Here is a 23676-nt window from a genome sequence, read left to right as displayed (position 1 = left end):
GTTATTAACTACAAAATGTCTCAAAATTATAAAAAATAACATTTTAGGCTGATAACCTCTGGTACTTTTCAGTCTGAAAAGTAAATGTTTGGACTAACATCTAAACTCAGTTATAGATGCTGATAAGGGAGGAGTGAATCCCTGTTTCTGTAACATTAAACAGACTGAGAGTGCTCGACTCCTCCCTCATCTGTCTAAAGCTAAAAGGCTGGTCTTTTTAGCTTGTAGTGTGTTGTCAATATCAATAAAGTTAAAAGGCTATGTTGTACAATACTTAAAGAACAGACGAGTGGAAATTACACCACTACTCATTAACAAAGAAAACTATACAGGACATAAATTAAAAGGTGTAGTTTTATTTTTAATAGAACATTAACTCCTTTTAAAAAAACATTCAACTGGGTGACATCACCCATAGAAAAAAAACACCAATCTTGTGTTTCATTATTATTATTATTTTTAATTTTGGCATTTCTTTGTTTTGCATTTATATTAAGCAAAGTGCATCTTATTTTCTTTTTCTTGTTAACACATTGCACAATACATAAATAATGATGCTTATAAAACGTCTTCATATTTACAAGTAATAATATATTTATATATAACATAAAATACACTTTTTTTTTTTAATTAAATCTTACTCATTTATTAAACAAGTCCTCAGTTTTGTCTTTTTTTTCTTCTTCTTTTTACACCCCGAACAAAGGGGGGGTTTAGTCCTGTTCCGCGGAGTAGGAAATCTGCTGCTATCGGTTATTGAAAATAACTTCCAGCCAGCAAGGGCAGCTACTGATGAACTGTCTGGTGTAGCACTGGCCCCAGCCCTTCACAAAGCTGATCTGTACAGTAAAGCCGGTCCATGGCTGTTGTGTGAATTCATGGTCGTTGGGCCTTTGCAAGCTGTAGGCCTTCTCGTAGTCAAAGGCCTTGATGGAGAAACCGGGGAATACTTTGTGAACCAGCAACGTCCGAGAGTCTGGATTGTCCAGTGTGGCAGACTTGATGAAGATGGGATAGCAGCTGCGGTTGTACACCCACACTCCGTCCATCTCTTTCGTCAGCTGAATCCCGTAGCCGATCTTGCTGCGCACTTTCTGCACCAGCTGGCTCTTGTTGTCCGAGTTGAGCTGACCGAGGCAGAAGCCGTTCCCCTGAGGTAGGTCGTAGAAGATATCCAGGGAAGGCTCCTGGACCGAGTAGAGGCGGCCCACGCGGGTCTTCTCCTCCCAGTACGCCACGACGCACCAGTGCGCACGATCCCCCTGCCCCTGCAGAGCCTGGGAATCTGGAGGGACAAAGAAATTAGAGAGCTGGTTAATGATACTGCCAAACTGGACCAGCGAACAAATGTGAAGGAACACTTAATTCAGATTTTGTACATGTGGAGGTTGGTCCGTGGTGAAATAGTAAAAGTGCTCACAGGACATGAATACTATGAGCACATACTGAACAAATACTTTGAAAATATTCCATTACATTCACTTCCTGGAACCCCGGAATATGTATTCCATGCCAGGAATGAACGGCGCCTCTACTTGCTAATCTCATCCCCACAATGTGGAAGTGTACTGCAGCTATTCAAGGCACAAAGAGAAATGCCTTGAAGTATAATATACAGAAAGTACCACAATGCTCCAGACTGAAAAGGTATATATTCCAGAAGCAAATGCCTATTTAATTATGCCGAGCTTTCACATGGACACATGCACAATTTTACTAATAGCACAAATTGGTATGTATGATTCAATGATACAGGCGTGTCAGTGATAGTTTCTGAAACTGACTTTTGAAGTAGATTTTTTGACACGAACAAATATTAGATATTAAGAGTATTAAAAACCTAGAAAGTTATGAAAAGCTTTTTTTCTGCGCTAACTGAGAATTATTCACAACAGATCGACATTTATTACACATTTTACACCAACATTTTCCTTATATTCGATAAAAGCTAGTTTTGGCACTGTGCACGTCAAAATCCAGGCAAACGAAGACCTTCGCTTACACGGATAAACGTTTGCATCCCTAATGTTGAAAAAAAAATAGAAGAATTCCTGGAATTCTAACAAGAAAAGCAGTCCAACTCCCTGGAAATCAAACAGCCACACAGCATTGTTTACATAAGCATTAGTACTTATCTGCTGTCTGAGTTTCTTTATTTTGTTGCAGGACAGTTGAAGTTCTGACGCAAAGTGTGCTATAAATCTGTCCCAATCATTGTTTTATAATAGGTTGCCTCATCTTACAATAGGAAGCTATTGTCTGTAACAGTCTAATTATTTTTGAGGGGGGAACATGGGAATTTGTATACTGTGAAAGTCTTATTGCCTCCCCTTTCTTACAAAATGTTCAAAGTTTATTCCTCTGCAAAAAATAAACTGAAATGCTTCAACAAATACGGACAGCATTAGTCATGACATCCTTGATTTTCTATATCCCAAAATCCAATAAAAGGCCCCAACTCAAACACCACGGCCTAATGACAGGAAAGAAAAAGCCACATTCCTGAGAATAATGGCTCTGTAAAGTGGCAGAATGTACCCACAGTGAACTCATAGCTGGCTGGCTTGCCTCAAAAGGTTTTGTTGATTGACCTCTTTTCTGGACCAAAGATCCCTCCCCCGCAAAAAAGGATAGGTGAAAAATAAAAGTACAAAATGATGATATACTCACACAACTTTTCTCTCTGTGCATAACTGCATGTACAGTGCAGTATGAATATCTACAGTTTCACTTAAGACCTGCCTTCACCTAAAGCTGCCTTGAGGATTAGAAGAACTCTGACACTGAACTGCACAGGACACTGGTGGAAAGGGAGAAGGGGACTACAGACCTCTGGACTGGATTATATTTATATCTCAATTCTTCAGTCTACCCCACCTCCTAAATCTTTTGTCCTTTGATGCATCGAATAACAATGACAAGCAGAGAACCGCTGTGAAGAAGACTTTTCACATAAAGAGAAAAGCAGTTTTCACTCAGTTCTGGTTTGATTTTCTTCAACATTTCACACTGTTGCCCAAAAAAAAAGTTTTTTCCAAACAAAATCCCTCAGACCGGCATTGTAGCCTTTTTTTTCCCTTTCCCGTCTTTTTCTCTTTCATCTTTATGGGACACCAAGCATACCCAGTAATTTTCGAGCAGACATCGGCAGAGGGAACTGTTCAGTTATGTTAATTGCGCAGTACCTCTGAAAAAAAAAACTCTTAAAGCAAAAGCAGCCTGTTATTAGGAAATGAGCCAGTGTTCATTTATGGTGACGAGAATGATATTTTTTAAAAACAAAACCTTCTTTCCATAATGTAACTGAAGAAGCCTTTCCTTTCATGTCATCACAATCTACTAGGATACAGCAGCCCACACATAAACACTCACTATGTGTGTGTGTTTTGGAATTATCTCACACCTCATTTTCTTGAGTTTCAGAACAAATGTTGCTTAGCTGTCATGGCTGAGAACAGAAGAACATGAAGCTTACCAAGAACAACAAGCCGTTTCTGCCATTTTGCTCATCTGGCTACTAGAAGATTATTGTTTCGGGAGTCTAATCAAGTCTTATGTTGGAGGTCACCAGTGATTCTTGAACTGCAGGGTGTTATTTGCACAGTAATAGGTGTCGCCAAGCCTGTGGGTCATTAATTGGTTACCTGCAGGGACTTGTCAAGGCAGCTGAAGGGAGGAAAGAATTAGTCAGCCAGTTCGGTGCCTGTTTAAGAGCAGAGGTCTGATTGCTCGACTCTCTCTCACTGTACCTGGTGGTTTAATAATCACCCCCCACTCAGGCTGGTCTCCATCCCAAGGCCAGGTTGTCAGACCACTGCCAATTTCGAACCTTCACATGACAATTAGGTAGGCTGGCGTGGATTGAGGGAGAGACTTCAATTGCAGAGTGCAGAAACTTACACCGCTCCCAAGCATTTGCTGTTGGTGGTTTTGTCTCATCTCAAAACCACGACTATGCAACTTGGCTGGCTGAAAGCTTTGAGGAGTTCACTGCAGGCAACTTTGACAGAAACACCAGAACACATTCCAGAGTAACAGTGTTAGATTATTCTTGACAAGAAGACAGAGAAAATGTGAAAATTAAAATGAGATTCTAGAAATCGCTGGGCTCCGAGCTGAGCTACAAGGTTTTAAAGCTATGCAAGAAAGGTACCTTTTTCTTCTTTCAAACTTTTTCATTTATGCTTTACCTCCTAAAAATAGCAATCCAAAGTATATGATTATCATGTGCTTATTCAACACCTCCAACTAACCAGGTTTAACTGGAAGACAATTTACACAACTGGTAGGTAATTTCCACAGCAACTCATCAGACCAGAGATTTATCTTGGTTTCTGTAGTGTTTAACAGACTAGAGAGCATATGACTCTCTCCCTAGATGGGATGCTAGTCCATCACAATATTACCCCTAGCAATCCTGGTCCCCCCTTATACAGCTGGGTGGAGCAAGCAACTGGAGCAACTGGGGTAAAGTACCTCACTCAAGGTACAACAGCAGTGTCTGCAGTGAGGCCTTGAATCCACAACCTGTCTATAAAAAGGCCAGACTTATCCACTTCACTATACTGCTCCCAGATCTGCTAGACCAATAAAAATCTTGAAATTGGCACTGTAAACTGAAACACCTGGTCATGATATATACTAAATATCAGTTATCACAGCATGATACAGTATCAGGCTTTAGGTGGAATTAAGAGTCCACATGCGCATTACTGGAAACACACTCAGAATATATGTTCAGTAGAAAGAAGCATATTGTCTTTTGAGATTTGTTCACAGTCCCAACCAAAGCCAAAACACAGTACATGTTCCTGTGCCTCAGGATGTTGGTGAACATCTGAATGCCCTTGTGTTCCTCAGTAAAACTGCTCATATTTCTTTACTTGAGCTAATGTGTGCATTGTGTATGCCTGCCTAGTGCATGTTGTATCAGCATGTCTGCAACTGACAGACTTCCAACACAACTCGCACGTGTGCTTTGTCCATGTCTTGGTTTACATACACATCTAGGACATCTGTCAGTAAAAATGTCAAGAATGCATTTCTGATTCCTGCCGTGTGTCTGTCTCTCTCTAAGATTATGTTGTCGCTCAGTGCTTGGAATATGCATGGAGGCTGTGGGGAGCTGTCTTTCTCAGTCTTGGTTGTGTGTGTCTCTCTGTCCCCTGTATGTTACATGTGATAAGACTTTTTGATCTCTGGAGATGGGTAGTGATCTTGTTTCAGTTTGGCCCCAGTCATTAGGCCTCATTGTCCATGCAAATTACAGTGCTGCATTCCGGCTACAGACCTCATTCCACATCATTAGCCCAGTAGTGAAGCTTCAGGCAAGGGTGGGGCAGTCCCCTGCCTTCCAGCCTCACAGTTTACACTAATTGTGTCCTCACAGCAAATCAATACCATCTTCCCTTATTTTACTTCAAACAGATCTTTGTAAAGCCCATCAATTCCGCTTTACATTCACGAAATGTGAGCTGAAGTAACAAGGACTTTCTCACTTGGTCAAAAACCAACGTTTGAGATATGACATGATAACACTCAGGACCACACAAATAAAATTCTGTATACTTTAATACTACTGGGATGGAGACACACAATATTGCTACTCATGTGTGTGATTTTGGTTCTTATTTTTTTTAAATATAAACAAAGTTTGAAAATGTTCGAACTGAATGTTGAGGAGGTAGCAGAATATCAGAGGAATATGAAATAATTTTTACTGACTCACTGTGCAAAAAAGTATTATACCAATTAGATGTTCTGTTGTGACGACCCCACAACCATCCATGATAGCTGTTATTCTGGCTCTAGTTGCAGACTCTTCTATTGGGGGGGGTTTAGCAGAGTGGGGGCATGGTGCGCCAGACTGGAGACAGCTAGTAGCCTGAAGAAGTTAATGATTACTACTGTCTGCCTTCATAATCTGATTGTTTCTATTCCTGGACACACACATTGGCATAGACAGGCTCTGAACATGCTATCACACACTTCATTGAACCGTACTCACACACACACTCCTGCCTGGTCTGGTCCATTACCTTACAATAAAGTGCTAGAAGAAAATAAGGTTTAAACACTTCCCTTACCAACTTCAATGTCGAAGTTTTGAAGGGGAAAAGGAACTTTCTGGATGTTTTTTTCTGACTAAAAGTTTTTTTTTTGTTTCTGTATGAGAGCTTACGCAACACACAGAGTCAGACAGACAGATTAGAAATTAAACTAGTTATATTGTTACTTTATAAATTATTTCTAAAAATCGTATTCTAACAAGGCCAACAGAACTTTCGGGTTGAACTGTGATGTTTTACTATAAACCACTCAGGTTATGCAAAGTACCAGACTGGAACCATTACTGAAGGCATTACGGCTGACTGGAATTATAGAGGGAAATTGTGTACAGAGTCTAGAGGTCACTAACGAAAGATTAGTGTCACTAAATGCAGAACCCAATTACTGCTTTTTCCAATGTGTTAAGAACATACTGCTAAAGGAATATCTATGTAGTTCTGAAAACATCATGAACAAAATTAACTACTGAGTACATTATGAATTGAAGATTTTAGCTTTCTTAAATAACACCACGTTTCCTTTCCAAAAATAAATTTTATAGGAAACGTCATACAAAACAAAAAACAATTATGCATAAAATATATTTTGAACTACACCAAGCAAACAAATAACACATTTTACTTAATAGAATACCATTTATGTAAGAACTCTGGAACCTATGCTTCATGATGTTAAATAATTTCTTTCATTGCAAGCACATTATTGTGTTTTCAGCAATCTTAAAAGACAGGAAGATTTTAACCTGATGGCCAAGTTAACAAACCACAAAACCAAGCTTGGAAAACATGCATATAAGACTGCTTTAATTATACAATGAGAAACAGAAATCAGAAATAATTATTTTCTAACAAAGCAATGAAAAAGGCTTAAAATCTTTTGATTGAAATAAATAAGGCAGACTAATTGTCAAAGCTAACAGAGTTTCATAAAGGTATGGAGGTAAGGAGAAAACAGGAAAAAATTGGAATCCTGAGTAATTCAACAAGTAAAAGCACCTGCCCAAAGCACAGAGTGAGTCTCTTCATCCAGGTATTTCTTGGACTATAGTATTTATGTTGCCATTGCTAGGATTCTCCAAGACTACATGCACAATTACTATTGCACAGCTGGAACTGACTGAGCTTGAGCTGACCTAGTTGTCCACTGTAACTTGCTGTGAGCTGATGAGCTTGTAGTGCTATCAGCGAGAGCTGCATCAGTCTGCCAGCCACAGCCAATATTACTGTAGGCTCTCTGGGACTTGACCCATGACAAATGATATAAAGTCCTCATTCTTCCTGTGCTGGTCTAATCTAGCAACTGGTAATTCCAATTTGGAGACGTGTCTTAAAAATGAAATGCAAATTCCCAATTTTGCTTCTCAATTGAAATACATGGGAAGTAAGGTGATGCTTCTCTGGAGTAAGCAAACAAGAAGAATCAATCAATATTAAAATGCACACAATTTTGTATCAAAATAGAAACTGTTTTTTGTTGGCAGTATGTTATCCTTTAGAACTGGGATTCCATACAAGAAGCAGTGTGACCCAAGTAATTCCTGAGGACTGTCAATGTGTCCTCAGAGTATTTTTAATAGTTTCTAAAAGCCCATTCAACACAGGACAAGGTGACTCAATGACCAGTTTCAGGTCAAAGATTAGAAAAAAAATATTTTCTGTTGTTGCATTAATTATTCCATACACCACAGTTCTTTGGATCTACAAATTATAAAATTATAATAAAAGTTTTGTATTTTATTGAGACTGAGACTCTGAAATGTTGTTTTTAAACTTTTTTTCCAGGATACGCTTATGCCTAGCATCTCAGAAAAAAAATAACTGCAATGGTTACCCCGATAGCAAGAAAAAAACATTGTGTGTGACAACCTAGGAATCTCCAATTCAGTCTCTCTCCCCATAACTCTAAAAGTGCTTTGCCAATCCTGAGCTTCTCTTCTGGAGCTCCTGGTCTGAATAACTTGGCATGACCTGAATCTGAACTGGGTCTGCGCCGCTACACACACCAGTTGTGAACTCTCCCATTAGCATTAGGATGGTTTGACTCCTCTGTGCAGTGCAGAACAGTAAACAAAGTTTACTCCACAGGTCACTGGCTCTCCCTACCTCACCATGTTATTATTCAAACACAGACTCATTTTGGCCAGACCCTCAGGCTCAGTGTTTCCTCCGGAGTAACAGAAAGAATGAATATAAGTAAAACAGTGAAAAAAAAAGTCAGTGATGTCATTCACCATTCTACCCAGCAAACAGCCACCAATCTCCAGTCCACAAAAGCCAACCACAGTGGTACAGCACATCTCCGACTGAACAACTGGCTTCATTGTTTTTGTCCCGAGAATGTCAGGGATCTCCGTGGGAACCTTGCATTAGCCATTTCAAAACAACCAATTCAGTATGCTTGGCAGAGCTCTTTTTGGCTTTTAAAATTATTATTATTAAATATCAGCTTTATTTTAAACCTAGACAACATACAAGGTACTGTAATACATTACAGTGTCAGATTAACAAGCACATGTCATGCATTTGCAATATATATAAATGAATAGCAAAGGTGCAACAAATTTAACTGTGTAGACAGCACTAAAACCATATTAATCTTTGGTATTTGAACATTATGTCCAGAATGATTAGACAACAGGAGCATAACCTGGGAATTCTTACAGATCAGCGGTTGTCAGCCTAGAGATCCATTATCCAACTGGCATCATTGGTCACCCTTGAGTTGCTTAGATTAACCCAAATAAGACAATGTAATCAGGATAAATTTATACAACAAAAGTCAAGCTTGTTGACTAGCACAGTCATAGAACTCTCATACCTTCCTTCCTCATGCCAGTAGGTGCCTGGCCATCACTTATTTCCTGATATTAAGAAAACTAGGTTTCCAAATTGATTTGAGGGCTGTGTCTGTAGTCAAGTTTGAAGAAGCTTATTTACAGTTTCTCCTGGAGCAAGGCTCAGTTTAGTTTTACTTCAAGACATACCCTAAAAAAAACCCCAATATTTTCAGACACACATAATCACAAATTAACATCAAGTATCATATATGCATAACAGCCTTTCCTGGCCTTTTCCCTTCGTTCTTTTGCTGTTTTGCAAAATTTCAAGGATTATAATGACACTGGGTGGGGAACAGTGGAAGGCCAAAACCAAAATTAACTCCCAGCCAAAAAGCCTCCTTGGCTGCATATTTTGGAGAGGAAGTGGAAAGTAATGAAAGATCCCCACTCAGTCAATTGAGCAACACGGCTGCAATAAAATTAAAGAGAACTGCCGCTGACCCGGCATTTTTTTTCCTTCAATAAAAAGAGGCACTATTACATAAAAAACTGAATAAAAAACTCTCAAGCTGCCTACTACTGCCCTCTAACTGAATCATCTTTCATTCTCTGAGATTGTTTTACATTTTGAGGAGGCCCACAGCTACACCATTTAGCCCTTTTCCTCAAAGACATGATGTCATTTCCTGTGTTGTCCTTTCTTTTCCTGTTAACCCAAATAACCCAAGAATGTAATGGGGCTGAATGGATATGTTTTTCTCCACTTTTTAAAATGTTATCTTTAAGACAGATGTGTGCTGATAGAGACGTAACCCACGAAAGACAGCTGTCCAGTTTGGCGCAGTCTAACCCCAGCAAGCAGACAGTCTCAGAAGGAATGCCCTTTATAGAAATTAGAGCAGGTCTTGTAGTACTGGTAACTTCAAAACAAATAAATAAATCTAACACGCAGTGAAACACCAGCATGGCACCACTGACGCGTCTGAAATTACACATCAAGAAAACTGTGAGAGAATCTCTCGAAAGGTTACATGATGAACCATGTATTAACGCAAGCTCAAATGACTAGGAAGAGTGGAGCTGCCCTGAGGCCTGGAGCTCACAGTTTAATAATACACCTCAGCCTAAATTTAACCCACAGAGGAAGCTACTCTGTGACAGTAGGCAGGCAGCCAGGTCCCTGTGCAGGTCATTCAATCCTGCTTGAGAAAGTGGGTACTGGCTGTCAGCACCAATTTTATGGTATTCTTTTACATAGCCACTCCAGGGTCACTTCAAGTCGGCACCAACAGGCATTCCACCTACGTCTTTGAACACCCCCCTCCACACACACACCACCATACGAAGACTGATCGCCATTTGCCCCTTCTCTGATACATCCCGTTAAACCAGCTCACAGTGTAACTAACTTTAACAGCAAAAAGTAAGTACTTAACACTAGTAAATTAAAAAGGGGGCCTTAAAAATTAACTTTACATTACATTAAGTCACACATCACTGTGCCACTTTAAAATGTCAACCTCAACCACCCTTTCTCCCCAACTCTCCAAGCTTTGGCAATCCAAAAAATACCATTCTGCTTTAAGAACGGGACTGTCACTTCCAGAATCATTAAAATCCTGCGACACAGATCCCACTGGCTAGCATGCACAATAACAAAGGCCTAAATATTTACATGCTCCAGTAAGTGGAAAAAGATGTGCACTTATCTGGCGGAGATAGAAATTAGAATGGATGTCTGGCATTGAATCCTATACATGAAAAAACATTTTTCTCTCCGCTGGCATAAACAATATAACTATATTATTGAAATGCACAACCATAACACGGATAGAAAAAAAAACGTTTTAAAAGTTTAAAGAAAAAAGGAAAATCTTATTCCTAGTATTTCTGAGAACATAAACCCCCCACACCCATGGTCTTATAAGAGCCTTCCATTCCTCAGCCTGCATGAGCCAGCCCACCCTGGCTGAAGAAGAAAGTGTCTGCCAGGAAAGACCTAACTCAAAAAAAAGGAGGAACTGGAACAGAGTGTCAGAGGCCAAAAGCTACAGGGAGATACTGCCAAGTCGCAGTCTCTATCCACTTCACTGGCCAGGCTGCATTCTGCTCCAGTCAGATGATGTGTGAGGAGAGCTTTAATGCTCCCAGTCTGGCAGGCGGCCTAGTTTGCATTAAAGCCTTTCACTGTCATATTGAGGTTAACTCTTAATAACCTCGCTTTCCAGGACAACAGCAGCAGCACAGACAGACAGGAGATTCTTAACACAGCACAAAATAATCCTAGGCTGACCAAAACCTCATTTCCTTGTTTACATACCGGCTACAGTTGAAGGGCGGGGGGCAAATTACATTTTAAAAGCTTATTAGTTTGAAATATTTGATTCACAGCTCTGCCAACCCATTGTTCAACTAAAATCCCTAAGTTCAGATTTCACTATGGTCACAGCGTTAAAAGTAATTTTAAAAAAAGGGCATTCTATTCCTTGAACTCTGCATCACAGACGGATGAGATCAAGGAATAGAAGTTTTCACTTGGTTGTCTAATAGTGAAGAAGAAATATCATTAAGAAATATTTTGCGTAATAAATATCCATCTTGTTCATTTGTCTGTAAAGTTCCCTGGAGTTTCTCCCATGATCAACACAACTTACAATTACATTTGATATATAAACATAAAAGATACACAGAAATCCGCAAAATGAAAACACATTTCAAAAATGACAGAAACAAAAAACAAGGGAGACTAAAGTTTCCACTACCAACAACAGAAGTGAGTAGAATCTGTAACGTTTCCAATACTTTCCCCTGAAAATACTCAATGCTAACAAAGTAACATAACTAAGCTACACAACACTCATTCAAAACTCTTAAATCTGTTCTTAAAAAGAAGTGCACCAATTCCCTTTCCTCCTGTGAGACATGAAAGAGCGCTGAATACCCCCCACACACACACCCCCAGCCCCTCACCCACCCTCCCCTTCTCTTCTCTAAATACAAAGTCTAGAGCGCAACATAAAAAGGGCAGAGTGAGTGAATTAAAAGGTCAACACGGTGCCTCCAGGAGGAGCCTGTTTCTTTTGTGAGAGCCCCTGAGGGATTAAAGTTTTCTTCCCCTGCCAGAGAAATCAAGTCCCTGGCTCCAGGCCTTCCTCCCTCCCCTCACTGAGCCTCATTCATTACTCAGACTCAGTGTGGCGCGGGCCCAGCCAGGAAGGAAAACAGGGGGGTGTGTGCATGTTTGGGGGGATGGCAGGCGGGGGGGTGCAGATAGTCTCCAGTTTAGTATTTCACAGTTTGCACTCGGTCTAAAATGTGTGTTTTGTTAATACTACAGACTTCATAAACTGCTCATTACAGAGCAGGGTGTAGCTGAGAGGGGCTGTTTTAGGTTAATGCCCACAGACTTGGCACTCTTTCTCTAAAAAGCCAACAGGACTGCAATGGAACATTGTCTGCAATGGACAGATCAGGTTTTTTAGCCATTTTCTAAAAATTCAAATCTGCCCCTCATGTTCTTCAGAAATGCCACTACCCTGTGTCTTTCTCTGTTGTGAAAAACAGTAGCTCAACCCAACAAATTCCCCTTTCCAGTTCCAGCACTATTTCAATATATATCAATACGCCACTGACCTGTGTATAAAAAAATGGGCCTTATCTTAAACGTCAGACATACCAGACTGTTGACCCCCCCAAGCGCACCCCACCCCCTTCCCTTAACAAAAGGGGAAAAAAGGGTAGTGCTTACCAACTGCCATAAAAAACTTTAAAGTGCAGTAATGAGAAGCATCTGTAATATGAACAGAGAGAGAGGGGCCTTGCTGAATTTCTGTTAACGGTGCCACTTTTCTCCTGACCTGGTCTCATCATAAATACTTTCTTATCAGCTCCTTCTGAACCTATAGAAAGGGTTTAAAAAGACAGGCCCAATGAAGTGCACACACAGGCACTTAAGCCCCAAGGCTAAAGGGACTACCATGGCCCGTTAAAGGAGCAGTCAGGTAACCCGTTTTTTTAATCTCTTGCCATACTTTTTGATTATTAGCTGAACTGCTCCCCAAGCTAGGGCCCTTGGGCAGTCACTCCTACAAGAACTGTGATTTCCTGTACCCCCCCCCTCACCTCCCTCCAGAACACCGCCACCACGCCCACCCCCTCCTCCCTCTCCCAGCAGCCCAGACATTGAGATGTTATCAGTAACTGAAAACTTTCAGAGCGCTCTCTTTTAATAGCTCCGGCTTCCTTGCTGCGGTATCCTGAGGAACTCAGTCCCCACCTCCCTGATATCTCTCAACCTGACCCCCAGAAACCTTCTCCACAACATCCTCATCAATAGTTATCAGCAGCAGTGAAAAACCTGTATCTGACTACACTTTCAAAAAACAACAGATTTTAACTCCCTTACCACTTATTGAGACCACAGTAATGGGCACATGCATCTGTGACATAATACATATCTTCCTAAGTACTCTCAAATCTAAAAGAGAGGCAAAATACATTACAGGCTGTTTCACTGAGCAGTGTTAGCCATTACAAAGCATCAAAGGGTTGAATATGTGTAATTTTGTAATTAATGTTCTCTGTGTACAGTAAACTGCACATACATTTTTTAAAAAGAGAGCAGGTAGATACTGGTTATGTTTGGTTTATCAGTCCTTTCTTCTTGAACAAACACGTCACTGCATCTCTGACAGGCAAAACAGTGCACAGTAAAGTGGAAGACAAACAAAACGAAATCCACTTAAGGGTGTCACAGCTCTGAGACCCATCCCATATGGCAAGGTGGGGGCTTCATGCCTTTATTATACCAAAAGTGAGACAATGGTAACTGCCAGTAAGCCGTCTACAAGAATTCAGGTAACAGAATCAGAAGCTTGCCGTTTACTGACAGGCGTCTAAGGAAATCTTGCACATTCCCACAGAAACAAACAACAAGCAACAACAATTTTCTGTGTTGGCATCAATTACTGACGCTAGACTTCCATTAAAGAAAGAAAAACAGTAAGAAACGCCAGAAAACTAAATGCTGTAATACATTTCCTTCAACAACTGTACCATATGTTCCAAATATTTTCCCCTCACATTAGGGATGCAGGAAGCTTTGATGTTTTACTGAACGCTATCCTTGTTGCATCAGAGAAAGTACAGTCTCACATTGTGGGGACTAAAATATGCAACAAATTTAAATGAGGTGCTTGTACTCTGCCCGAACTGACCAATTATTTTCCCCTCTTAAATACAGTGCTCAGTTCATTATCATATTTAAATTGCACACAACGTGCTTGTGTAAGTTTCAGTATTTAGCAATGTATCCTTCACATTTTCTAAGAAAACCCAATCTTGTAACAAGACTCTATGTTGGTTTCACAAGCAAATGCTGTATTTTTTGCAAAAGCATTTGTTTTTACTTTATTCATGCAAAACAGTGCACATTGTTTTTTGTTTAAACTGATTATGTGTAGGTCCGCATCATAAACTTGTGTGCTTTTGTGAAAAACTGTTTTGTGACAACTCCAAACTAAAATGCTTAATGTGAACGAATGCTGTGAGGCAGCAATGTAATAGAGCATGGCCTACCTGAGAGCCCCCCAGGGGCTAAAAAGTTAGTTCCCCCAGTTTCAGTGGAGGAAGGCACAGAGTCTGGAGAATCTGCAGAGAGAGAGAAAAGTAACATAATTTAAGCAGCTGTGTGCCTATTAATCACTGTATGAAATCAATGCTGCATGAAGATGCTGAACTCTTAAGTTAATTCACCGTTACCTCTGAGCAGATCCTGAAAAGTATAACCACAGATGCCTTAACCCTTCCTTAGTTAGGGTAACCACTGTTACTGGAAGGCAAAATGTCTAGCTATACATTCAACAGGATCTACGGCTCTACCCATTCATTCTGATACACTTTCCAAAAAAGCTACTTTAAACAAAAAAGAGAACAACATAAACAAAAGTATTTCTGTGTACAAGATCCCAATGTCTCTGATACAATTGTTCTAGTATTATGCGTGAACAGACCATGGAGCCCACAACCCCACCATCAAAACTTTAAGCATCTCCTACCACCTACCAAGCTTGCCTTTTGAACAATACCCAGAATCACTCTACTGAACCTAGAACAGAGAGGTGATGCTGCATATTTTCTCCCCAGAACTCTCCAGGTTAGGGCACTCTCACATGGTAACATTTCTTTCCAAGATGGAAGCATAAAATATACAAACAAGTAACAGAAAAGGGAATGCCTAAAACATGTCGTTGTGAACTTATCAGCGCAGCGTGCAGCCCATAATAGGAATACACAGTTTAACAGGATACACTTAATCAAACCAAAAACAATGAAGGAGACCGGAAATGGCCTCAGTCTTGAAAACTGTATACAGTACATTTTCTTAATGGCACTCTAGTGAACTAAGGAAGTATGCTTGCTCTCTCTCTATATCCCTGTAGCCTAATCAGTTTAAATTGTTCTGGTACATGTTTTCAACTCTGTTAGATGATTTAGAATGAAAACAATTAAGTGTGTTTCAAAAGAAACAACAATTATGTCTGTGGAGATTTTCTCTGGAAAATACTGTGCCTTCATGTGCATTTGGAAGAGTTTATAACTTCTTGCACTTTTGCATTTTCAGATTTTAAGATGCCATAGTAAGGGTGCTGATAATTTACAGCTTTTTAGGTCTTAAACTATAGCAACAGTAAAGTGAGCTTCAAGTGGATTCTTCAACAGAATTACCTTAGCAATAAAATGCTCTTTTTGGATGATAGAGGATCTGGATGTGTGAGGGACTAAATACAGTTCACTGCTTAAGGTTTAAACAAATCTGCAAGCTTTAAAACTTGCTCAATAATCTCAGGCTTAATTAAAAATGATTTTTAATAAAGTCTAAACATGATTTCCATAAAGTGTATGTAAGACAGAGTGAACTTTTCACTACTCATTATTGTTTACACAACTTTTTGCCATATTGGCAAGGCTGGAATTTCTAACATCTGGATGAGTGGTTGTACCTGTGCCGTCTGGTGGTTACTTTAACTAGATGCATGGTCATATACAGTGCACTTTGATTGGGTTCCAGGGTCTAAGGCTGGGTTTTGAGGGCTAGATCAGTGACCACAGCTCTGTGATGCCATGTTTGAGCCAAAATGTCCTAGAAAATTTGCAGCTTGAGGAACCATATCCTTAACTTCTAACACTCCACAATTCATTTGGTAGAGAACCAAAACGGTAACTTCTTTACCTTTACAGACTCAAAGATATATAGGGGCACTTTATGCACCCCTCTCATCCCTGAAGGGCTCAACTCAGTAAGCACAGGTACAATATTCATCCTGACATTTGTTATTTCATTTGAAGAAAATGAAATAACAAAATAACAGTCAACACATACAAGCTAAATCATAGTTCATCATACTTTATTGCTGGACACCATTCAAATATATCTTTATATTGCTATTTAAATACTGTTTTAGTTTTTAGCTTCACCTTAATTTGCAAAAAGACCTTAATGTCACTATAATTATTTTTTCCACCCAACAGATGCTTCAGTATGACAATCTAGTCAACTTGCCCAGAAATCTGCACCTCCACCTACATCTCTAGGGAGTAGTCCATTAAATTGAAATAAACACTTTCTAGAGAAAAGAACGATAAATAAAATGAAAAAAATCTCACAAAAGCAAAATATACATGGGTTTTGTGGTTAGGAATGTTGGTATTGTTTTCCTTAAAACAATGACAGACATTTCAGCAGTGCATGTACGTTTAGCTCAGAGTGACTGATAAAACTTTACACTCTAGAGCAAAACTGGATCCCAGATTTCTTAAGGAAGTTAAAAATCTGGTGAGATACAAAGTTTTGTATTCTATTTGGAGATCACGGAACAGAAAACAGCAAAACAAAGTTTTGAAAGTTGTCCAGAAAATTTTGATCCGCTTGACAGTGGGGCTGCAGACACTCCATTAAAGGTACAGCAGTGAACCAACTACAGGATGGATTTCTTTGGCTATTATCCAACCCATTTTCCTTTTTCCAGTAACAGTTCTAAACAACTTTCTGACCAAACTCCATAGGCTTGCCCTGATAAGGACTCCACAAAAGCTGAGGTGCTACGAATGTTTTCACCAGACTAGAATTTAACACCTAAAGAATGCGTTTTACCAGGCCTGAAGCTTTGAATTCCTTGCGTCAAACTGCAAGGACTGCACTTGAAAAGAAATGTGAACATAGTGAAATTGCTTTCAAAATTTTGTCTACTGCGCTTCTAAAATACTTAGAAAATGCAATCAAATTTTTCAACAGTGGAGACTGATGTTTATAACAGAAATCTCTTGGGAAAAGTTGTGTTTCTCCTGACCCAGCTTTCAGATAAGCTCACCTGATATTGTTATGACATCTGTGAGGCCAGGCCGAAAACGAAAGCCCCATAAATGAGTCCTTTCTCTCCACACCCCATTGTCCCAATGTGAAGTTTTCCTGCTTTTCCTTCAAAAGAGCTCCAAAAAGCCTTTCTACAAGTTATACAGATGTTTGGATTAATCACTTCCTCACAGCTGATGGTGGGGAACTTTTATTTTCACAGTGCATTTATTTGCTGACTTTTTTTTGTGTTTATTGATGCTCAGCTACCCGCCCGTCAGGGTCGGCACGCGCTAATTAATCCGCATCACTCATTGGGAATGCAGGAGAAAAACGAGACTCTGCCAAGCTCACCGGAAGAGTAGTAAAAGGTTAATGAGGCCCCGATAAGCATCCTTGAAGGAAGCAGTTTCCCAAAATATGTTTTCCTATCTAGGCAATGTGGCTACACAGTCCCCATTCACAATGTACCAGAGCTTTAAAAGCAGCTACCAGGAGAAAAAATAATAACTCTAAAATAAAAGTTAAAACAGCACTAAATAAGAACGTACTGTATACACTGCCACTAGAAAAAAATGCTTTTACACTTCGAAAATACTTTTTCAAAAAGCTCACTGCAATTTCAGATCCTCCAGCGCCAATTATTTTATGACTCACTATAAAAGTGCAAAACCTTAAACCTGGGAGGATCCGAGCTTGTATCTGGATATGAATCCAATCCTGCCTTTCTGACTGTCCAGGCAGCCTTGGACAAATGACTCTATCTCTCCTGACCCAACTCAAACATTCTTTCAGATTAGCGTTAGTAGGTATAAAACAGCACATATGGCTAGCCAGTCAACTTTTGTAAATAAGACCATACTGAAGGGTTAAATATATGTATTAGTTTTAGATACTTTTTTTCTTAAAACCATGTTGGAAGATATCTTGTGGTGGAACAAAAAACATACACAAAACGTGAAATATTTAACTCTGATACATTCAGTGGAAAAGTACTGAACATCCAATACGAAGTGGGTGAAAGTGCTAGAGGTGTGCTTTTATTTTTCCGACTTGAGACACATTAGATTATCTGTCTCATAACAGACCAGCAGGGAGGTCAGAATGCCAGTGCTAGCTGGGAAACAAAGTTGGCGCCAAATACATACCAGTCTGAACTAAGACTACAGTACAACAAAGGGCAAACTTTACAAAATGTGGATAATTCATGCGTTATCAAACTGTGAACTACACGGCAGCATTTCATGTCCAGCTAATCCAGCTGTAATGGCACAGGCAATAGAATACACTTGCCAAACTCATGTTTAGACACCAAGACCGACTTCTTTACTCTTTTCACTTGAAAACAACAAAGCTGCATCAAAGGCTGCACTGGCAACTCATCCCAAGGTGTCTCCGTGTCTGTCTACTACAATCAGCAGATCCCTTCCCCAGATTAGATGTGGCTCCAAATATCTTGCCCCCTCCCCACCAAGTAATCCGCATTTCCGATTTCCTCTCAAGCGCTGCCCCCCTCCCACCCCCCTCTTGCCCCCCTCTTGCCCCCAGCCTGCTGTGCTCTGCTGCCAGTGCTGTTTATCTGGCCTGCCAGGTCACCCGCCAGCCAAAAGTTTGTGCAGACAACCACTACAGAGCTGGTGCCAGCCTGGAATGGGCTTGAGTCTTGGCTGCAGGCCATCCTATTACAGGGGCCTGGCATACACAAATGCATTCTGATTGCCCTGCCATAAATCAAAACATCTGATGGAGACTCTTGATTTTGCAAAAGAGGCAAAAGATCCTTCATACCCCACAGCGCCATATGTACATTACACGTCACAGGTAGACCTTGCTGTCTTATAACAATCGAGTCATTATTTCTGCTTGTCACCTTGTGCTGCCTTTGAAATGACTATCATCAGTCGTAGCAGTGATGAATCAACATCAATAACAAAATAAAGTACAATTAATATTTCAGCAACTACTTAAAAGTCATATGAAACAATGTCACACGTTCATTTAAAATTAAACCATTAACAAAAAATAAACCTGCTGTGACAGGTTCACATATACCTCCAGCCATTACTGTTAAGGCAAAACAAATTGCAAAAATAAACCAAGTTTAACTCACCAGGTGGTTTAAGAAAGTCCATTGGGTATCTGGAGTAAGGAGGAGGGGGAGACTCTGAAATGAAAAACGGCAGAGAAAAGACAGAGCCATGAGAGAGGGGAGACAGAAACTTATGATAACAGTGGCATTCTTTTAGAAAACTGTTTGTCTTAGCTGCGAGGGTTGGAGGCAGGGCAGCGAGGCGGTGATTGCCTTGATATTTAGCAGTCAGATAAACAAAGGGGGCCGCCTGGCGCCAGTCTCCTTGCTATCTGCGACTCAGGCTGTGTGATACGGGCCTCTTTTGGCTCAACTGAAAACTCTCCAGTCTCTGGAAACTACCAACTTGATCCCGACTGTCCGGTTATCCTGTAGCACCTCGTGTACTTAATTATTAAAGACTGGTTTTATCGGTTTGGAGTTTTAAGTGTAATTTATATATATAAAAAATGACCTCTCTCAGGACCATCAAAAGTAATTTAAAAAATCTCAATCCTGCCTCGTTTAATTTCGCCATAATCCGATTTACACTTCGTTACAGCTGATAAGTGTGTTGAAAATTTTGGCTCCAGGGAACGTCAAAAATGCAACAGACCTAGGCAATCAAAATAAAAAGGTAGACACCTTACTTATTTTACAATTTAATGAATTGAAAATGTGACAAAGTGCAGTTAATTCTATATATTCTTACCACACCTTTTCGTTTACTACGCACGGAAAAAATGTTACTTTTTGGTCTAGAATGCACAGTTTATTAAACTTACAAAGGCGATCAAAGCATGTGTATTATAGATTCTTGTACAGATATATCTGTTACAAAGACATTACTAGTCTGTAATACATTGGTATTATGCTTCTTTGCGTTTACCTACTGTCTTAAATTTTAATTAACTGGGTCGTTTCAGGTTGCCACCGCTAACACACGAAGTTATCGATTAGATTTTAGGTAACAAAAACTTTGCATTACGGTTTTCAGTTGTCCCTTAAAAATGTCAGAATACTGTCGCCCAATTGCCTGGCCAGGCATTTTTCGACTCTGACGTTAAAATTTAGCATGCCTGTTATCTTTTGTCACGTTATTTAAAAATACCGGAGAAAGAAAATACCAACTTACCTAATTCACAAAGCCTGCTCATATGGTGAGGATTGCAGCAAACAAGCTCTGGGTTAATTTTCCCATAAGATTCACAGCAAGATAGCCTCTTTAATTCCGAGGAATGCCTGAGATCCGGCCACCTGAATACTTTGTAGAGCAGCAAAGGAAGGGAGTACGTGTGCTGACCCAGTTTGGAGTCCACTTTGCTCGGCAGGAGAAGACAGGGGCTCCTGGCACCCCCTTTTGACTCCACCGCCTGCAAAAGCGCCTCTAATTGTTTCTCTTTGATTTTCTTCAGTATCGAATGGGTCAATGCTTTCAATTCAGCCTCCGTTCCGCGGTTAGATTTGGAAACCTTAGCCGATTTCCCCATGCAGCAGCCCCCGGTTCCATGCGTTCGAGTATCCGCCTCCCCGTCGCCCTCCACGGGCGCACGGCTCCTCCAGAGTCGCCGGACGAGCCCCGATCGTTTGGTCCTGAACATGCGGGACGAAAATAGGGTTTCCCGGCTAAAAAACGAGCATGATGTCCGCAAATCATGAAGAATCCGGGATCCGAGTCCAGGCAACGACAAGCAGCCTGAAATAATATTACGGAAAATGTAGGATTTGGAGCAGCAAAGGCAATCTGTAGCATACGCCAGTCTCTTTTATTTCTAAACCAAAATTCCACAAAAAAAATATTCAATTAAAAAGGCGCACGACTTTCCGTGTAACCCCCGTTCACATTAGCTTTATATTGGGGGTACAAAAGTCAGGAGCACCTAATCAGTTTAGCTCTTCAATGAAAAATACTGAAATATAACTAGAGTAGGTTATGTTAGCGTAATACTATTCAATGCAACCAAGCAAAAACACAAAAATAGCAGCCGAACTAGAGTACCTGGACTCATCGGTATTGGTAATGTTAGGAAATAATCAAAAATCGTTACATGAATAGTTCCTTCAATATTTAAAGCGTAATATAAAACAGTACGTGAAAAAAAAATTAAACCACCAACTACAGTGGACAATGGTAACGATAATAAAAATGTTACGAAAAGTAGAAAATGCAGAGAGAAAATACATCCAAAGCCAATCTTGTCCTGGTTTTCTTAAGATTTAATCCACACAATCCTTGATCCGATTGCTAAATAACAGGACTAGCTGAGACTGTCTTTCCCCCTTCTCTTCTTTCAAAGATTATATCCGCCTGTCTGTTCTGCACTCTTGGTCATACATTAGGTTTATTAATTTTAAGAAATCATAAGCTTTTGTTTGTTTTTCCAAAGATCCAAACCGGTCTGAACTCTAGCAAATCCGTGAGTGACCTGGTGAAGTGGCAGTCCAAATTTGCAATGTCTTGTACTGAACACTTGCTTTGCCAGTATAATACTGTGCAGACCCTTCGGTTTCGTCCCTTTTTTACGAGCACCGTATCTTTTATATTTCCTTATTCTCCGTTATCCGACCTCTTTTAAGCAGAAGTTTCCGTCTCGTCAAAGAAGGAGACTCCAAATTGTAAGTCTGCACAGCGGTGATGCGATCTTCGGGAGAGAGGGCTGAAAGTGACGTGAATTGCCCAAAGTGCCCTTGCCTTCTCTCGCTTGCTTATCTCTCTCCCCGACTCTCTCCGCTCTTAGCTCTGTCTCCAGTGCGCATTGGCGCGCCCCATCACGTGGGTGTCTAGACACCCTGTCGCTTTAAAAAAAAGTGATTGTGTTGCGCAAACAAGAGATCAAGTAACTTAAAGCCAGAGAAATCGTTCTTAGGAAGAAAAAAAAAGTTGCATATTCTCAGAGCTGATGAAAAATCGTTTGACTGGGAAAATGAAAGTTGACAAGCAAAAGGAAGACGTTGTGTCCGCTTTTCCATGTATTCATGTATTGCATTTTCTCGCTAACCAAGATATTAAAAAATGTTTAGTGTGTGAGAGGGATTGCAAAGGTATGATTGTGGGATCGTTTAACATGACACTTTTGACGTAATTTAGGCTTTGGAATTAATATTCGTCCTGTTCACGCATTTTAAAAATGTTACCATTAATAGCATTTCTTGAAGCGTCTATACATTCAGAATAACCGATTCTAAGCAATAGGCAGTATATATACTATCAGAGTATACAGTATAATTGCATTGAGGTTGATGAGACTTATTATGTCAAGTAAATTGATATTTACTATAACTCTGAAAATGTAAAATGGGTCAATTTCTAAGTTAAAATAAAGGGACAGGCGGGTGTGTGTCTGTTACTTGGCCCCGAAAGCCAGATACGGTATAAACCAAGGTGGCAGAAAGGGCAGTTAAATTGGAAAACATTAATAACACCACAGCAAGTTACTTTTCAATAGCAAACGCGATTCTGAAACTTGGTTAATGATAGACAATACATGGTTAATAACAAAGAGGTGTTGATCAAATGAATGAAGAATTATTTAACTGGATCAGTTTCGGCCTTTCAAATTTAAGATACATTTCATTTTAGTAAAGCATGTTTTGCTAATTTCTTATTGTTATTTTATATATATATATCAACTTCTGATTGTATTATTTGGTATAGTATTCGATGCGTTAGTTTACACTTATAACAATGAAATTTAGCATTTATAACAATTTCCAATGTATGCAATCGGCTCCATGTCACTCTTCATTAATTGTGTATCTGTATATTTACAGTGTATATAGTTAACGAACGCATAGATCAATTTGCAATCATCAGTTCTTCTGGTACTCGAAAGCTGACGTGTTTGTCGGACATCCCCCGTGCTTCTTACCTAAACTATCTACTTAAATGATGTGGTTGTGAGACTGGTTTAAATGAACTATGGTTTAAAAAGCAGAATGCACAGAACAGTTGGCATTGTGCCGTGACAGTCGAAGACAGCATGCATTAACCTATTTCACTGACTGCACCAGAGTGAGAGACATACTGTAGAGACGAATAGAAACTTTGTGGGTAATCGTTTCTGTAGCCGTTACCCTATACGCTTTAAACTGAACTGCACTTCAGATATACTGTACTCGAGAAACTAGGCTACAGCAATTGTTAATACGCAAGATGTTTGAAAACCGCATCTCTGAAGCAGCTACTGATGAGCGAGGGTGTTTATTTTACACATGTACTTCTTTTTCTGCGTCTTAGTAATGTCTAGCTGGATTGGGCTATAGTGAAGGTGCGAGGTAGTTTACCGAGTATTTCCACGAATGAGTATTTTGCGTTCGTGTGCATAGAGACAATATTTCTATTGTCAAAAATCTAGAAATTCTACCGACGCACATTAATAATCACAACACGCATTTCACGTATTTTCACTT

At 39.9% G+C, this 23676-nt stretch overlaps 1 protein-coding gene across 2 annotated transcripts; it reads right to left on the bottom strand.

Annotated features, from left to right (window-relative positions):
* Window positions 1-336: 336 nt before the first annotated feature.
* Window positions 337-21996, bottom strand: smad7 (SMAD family member 7). 2 transcript variants are annotated; one of them, XM_088910923.1, is made up of 4 exons: window positions 20402-21996; window positions 19309-19362; window positions 14426-14497; window positions 337-1285 (listed from the first exon to the last, which is right to left on the bottom strand). In XM_088910923.1, the coding sequence occupies exons 1-4, from the start codon at window positions 20865-20867 to the stop codon at window positions 747-749; spliced, it is 1131 nt and encodes a 376-aa protein (XP_088767049.1). In that variant the 5' UTR covers window positions 20868-21996; the 3' UTR covers window positions 337-746. The 2 variants fall into 2 exon arrangements, with proteins under 2 accessions (XP_088767049.1, XP_088767050.1); XM_088910924.1 differs by lacking the exon at window positions 14426-14497 and having other exon boundaries at window positions 20402-21985.
* Window positions 21997-23676: the final 1680 nt, after the last annotated feature.

Source organism: Atractosteus spatula, chromosome 3, assembly GCF_055471065.1.
Source record: "Atractosteus spatula isolate fAtrSpa1 chromosome 3, fAtrSpa1.hap1, whole genome shotgun sequence".
Lineage (NCBI taxonomy): Eukaryota > Metazoa > Chordata > Actinopteri > Semionotiformes > Lepisosteidae > Atractosteus > Atractosteus spatula.
This window is presented reverse-complemented; position numbering and strand designations above follow the sequence as displayed.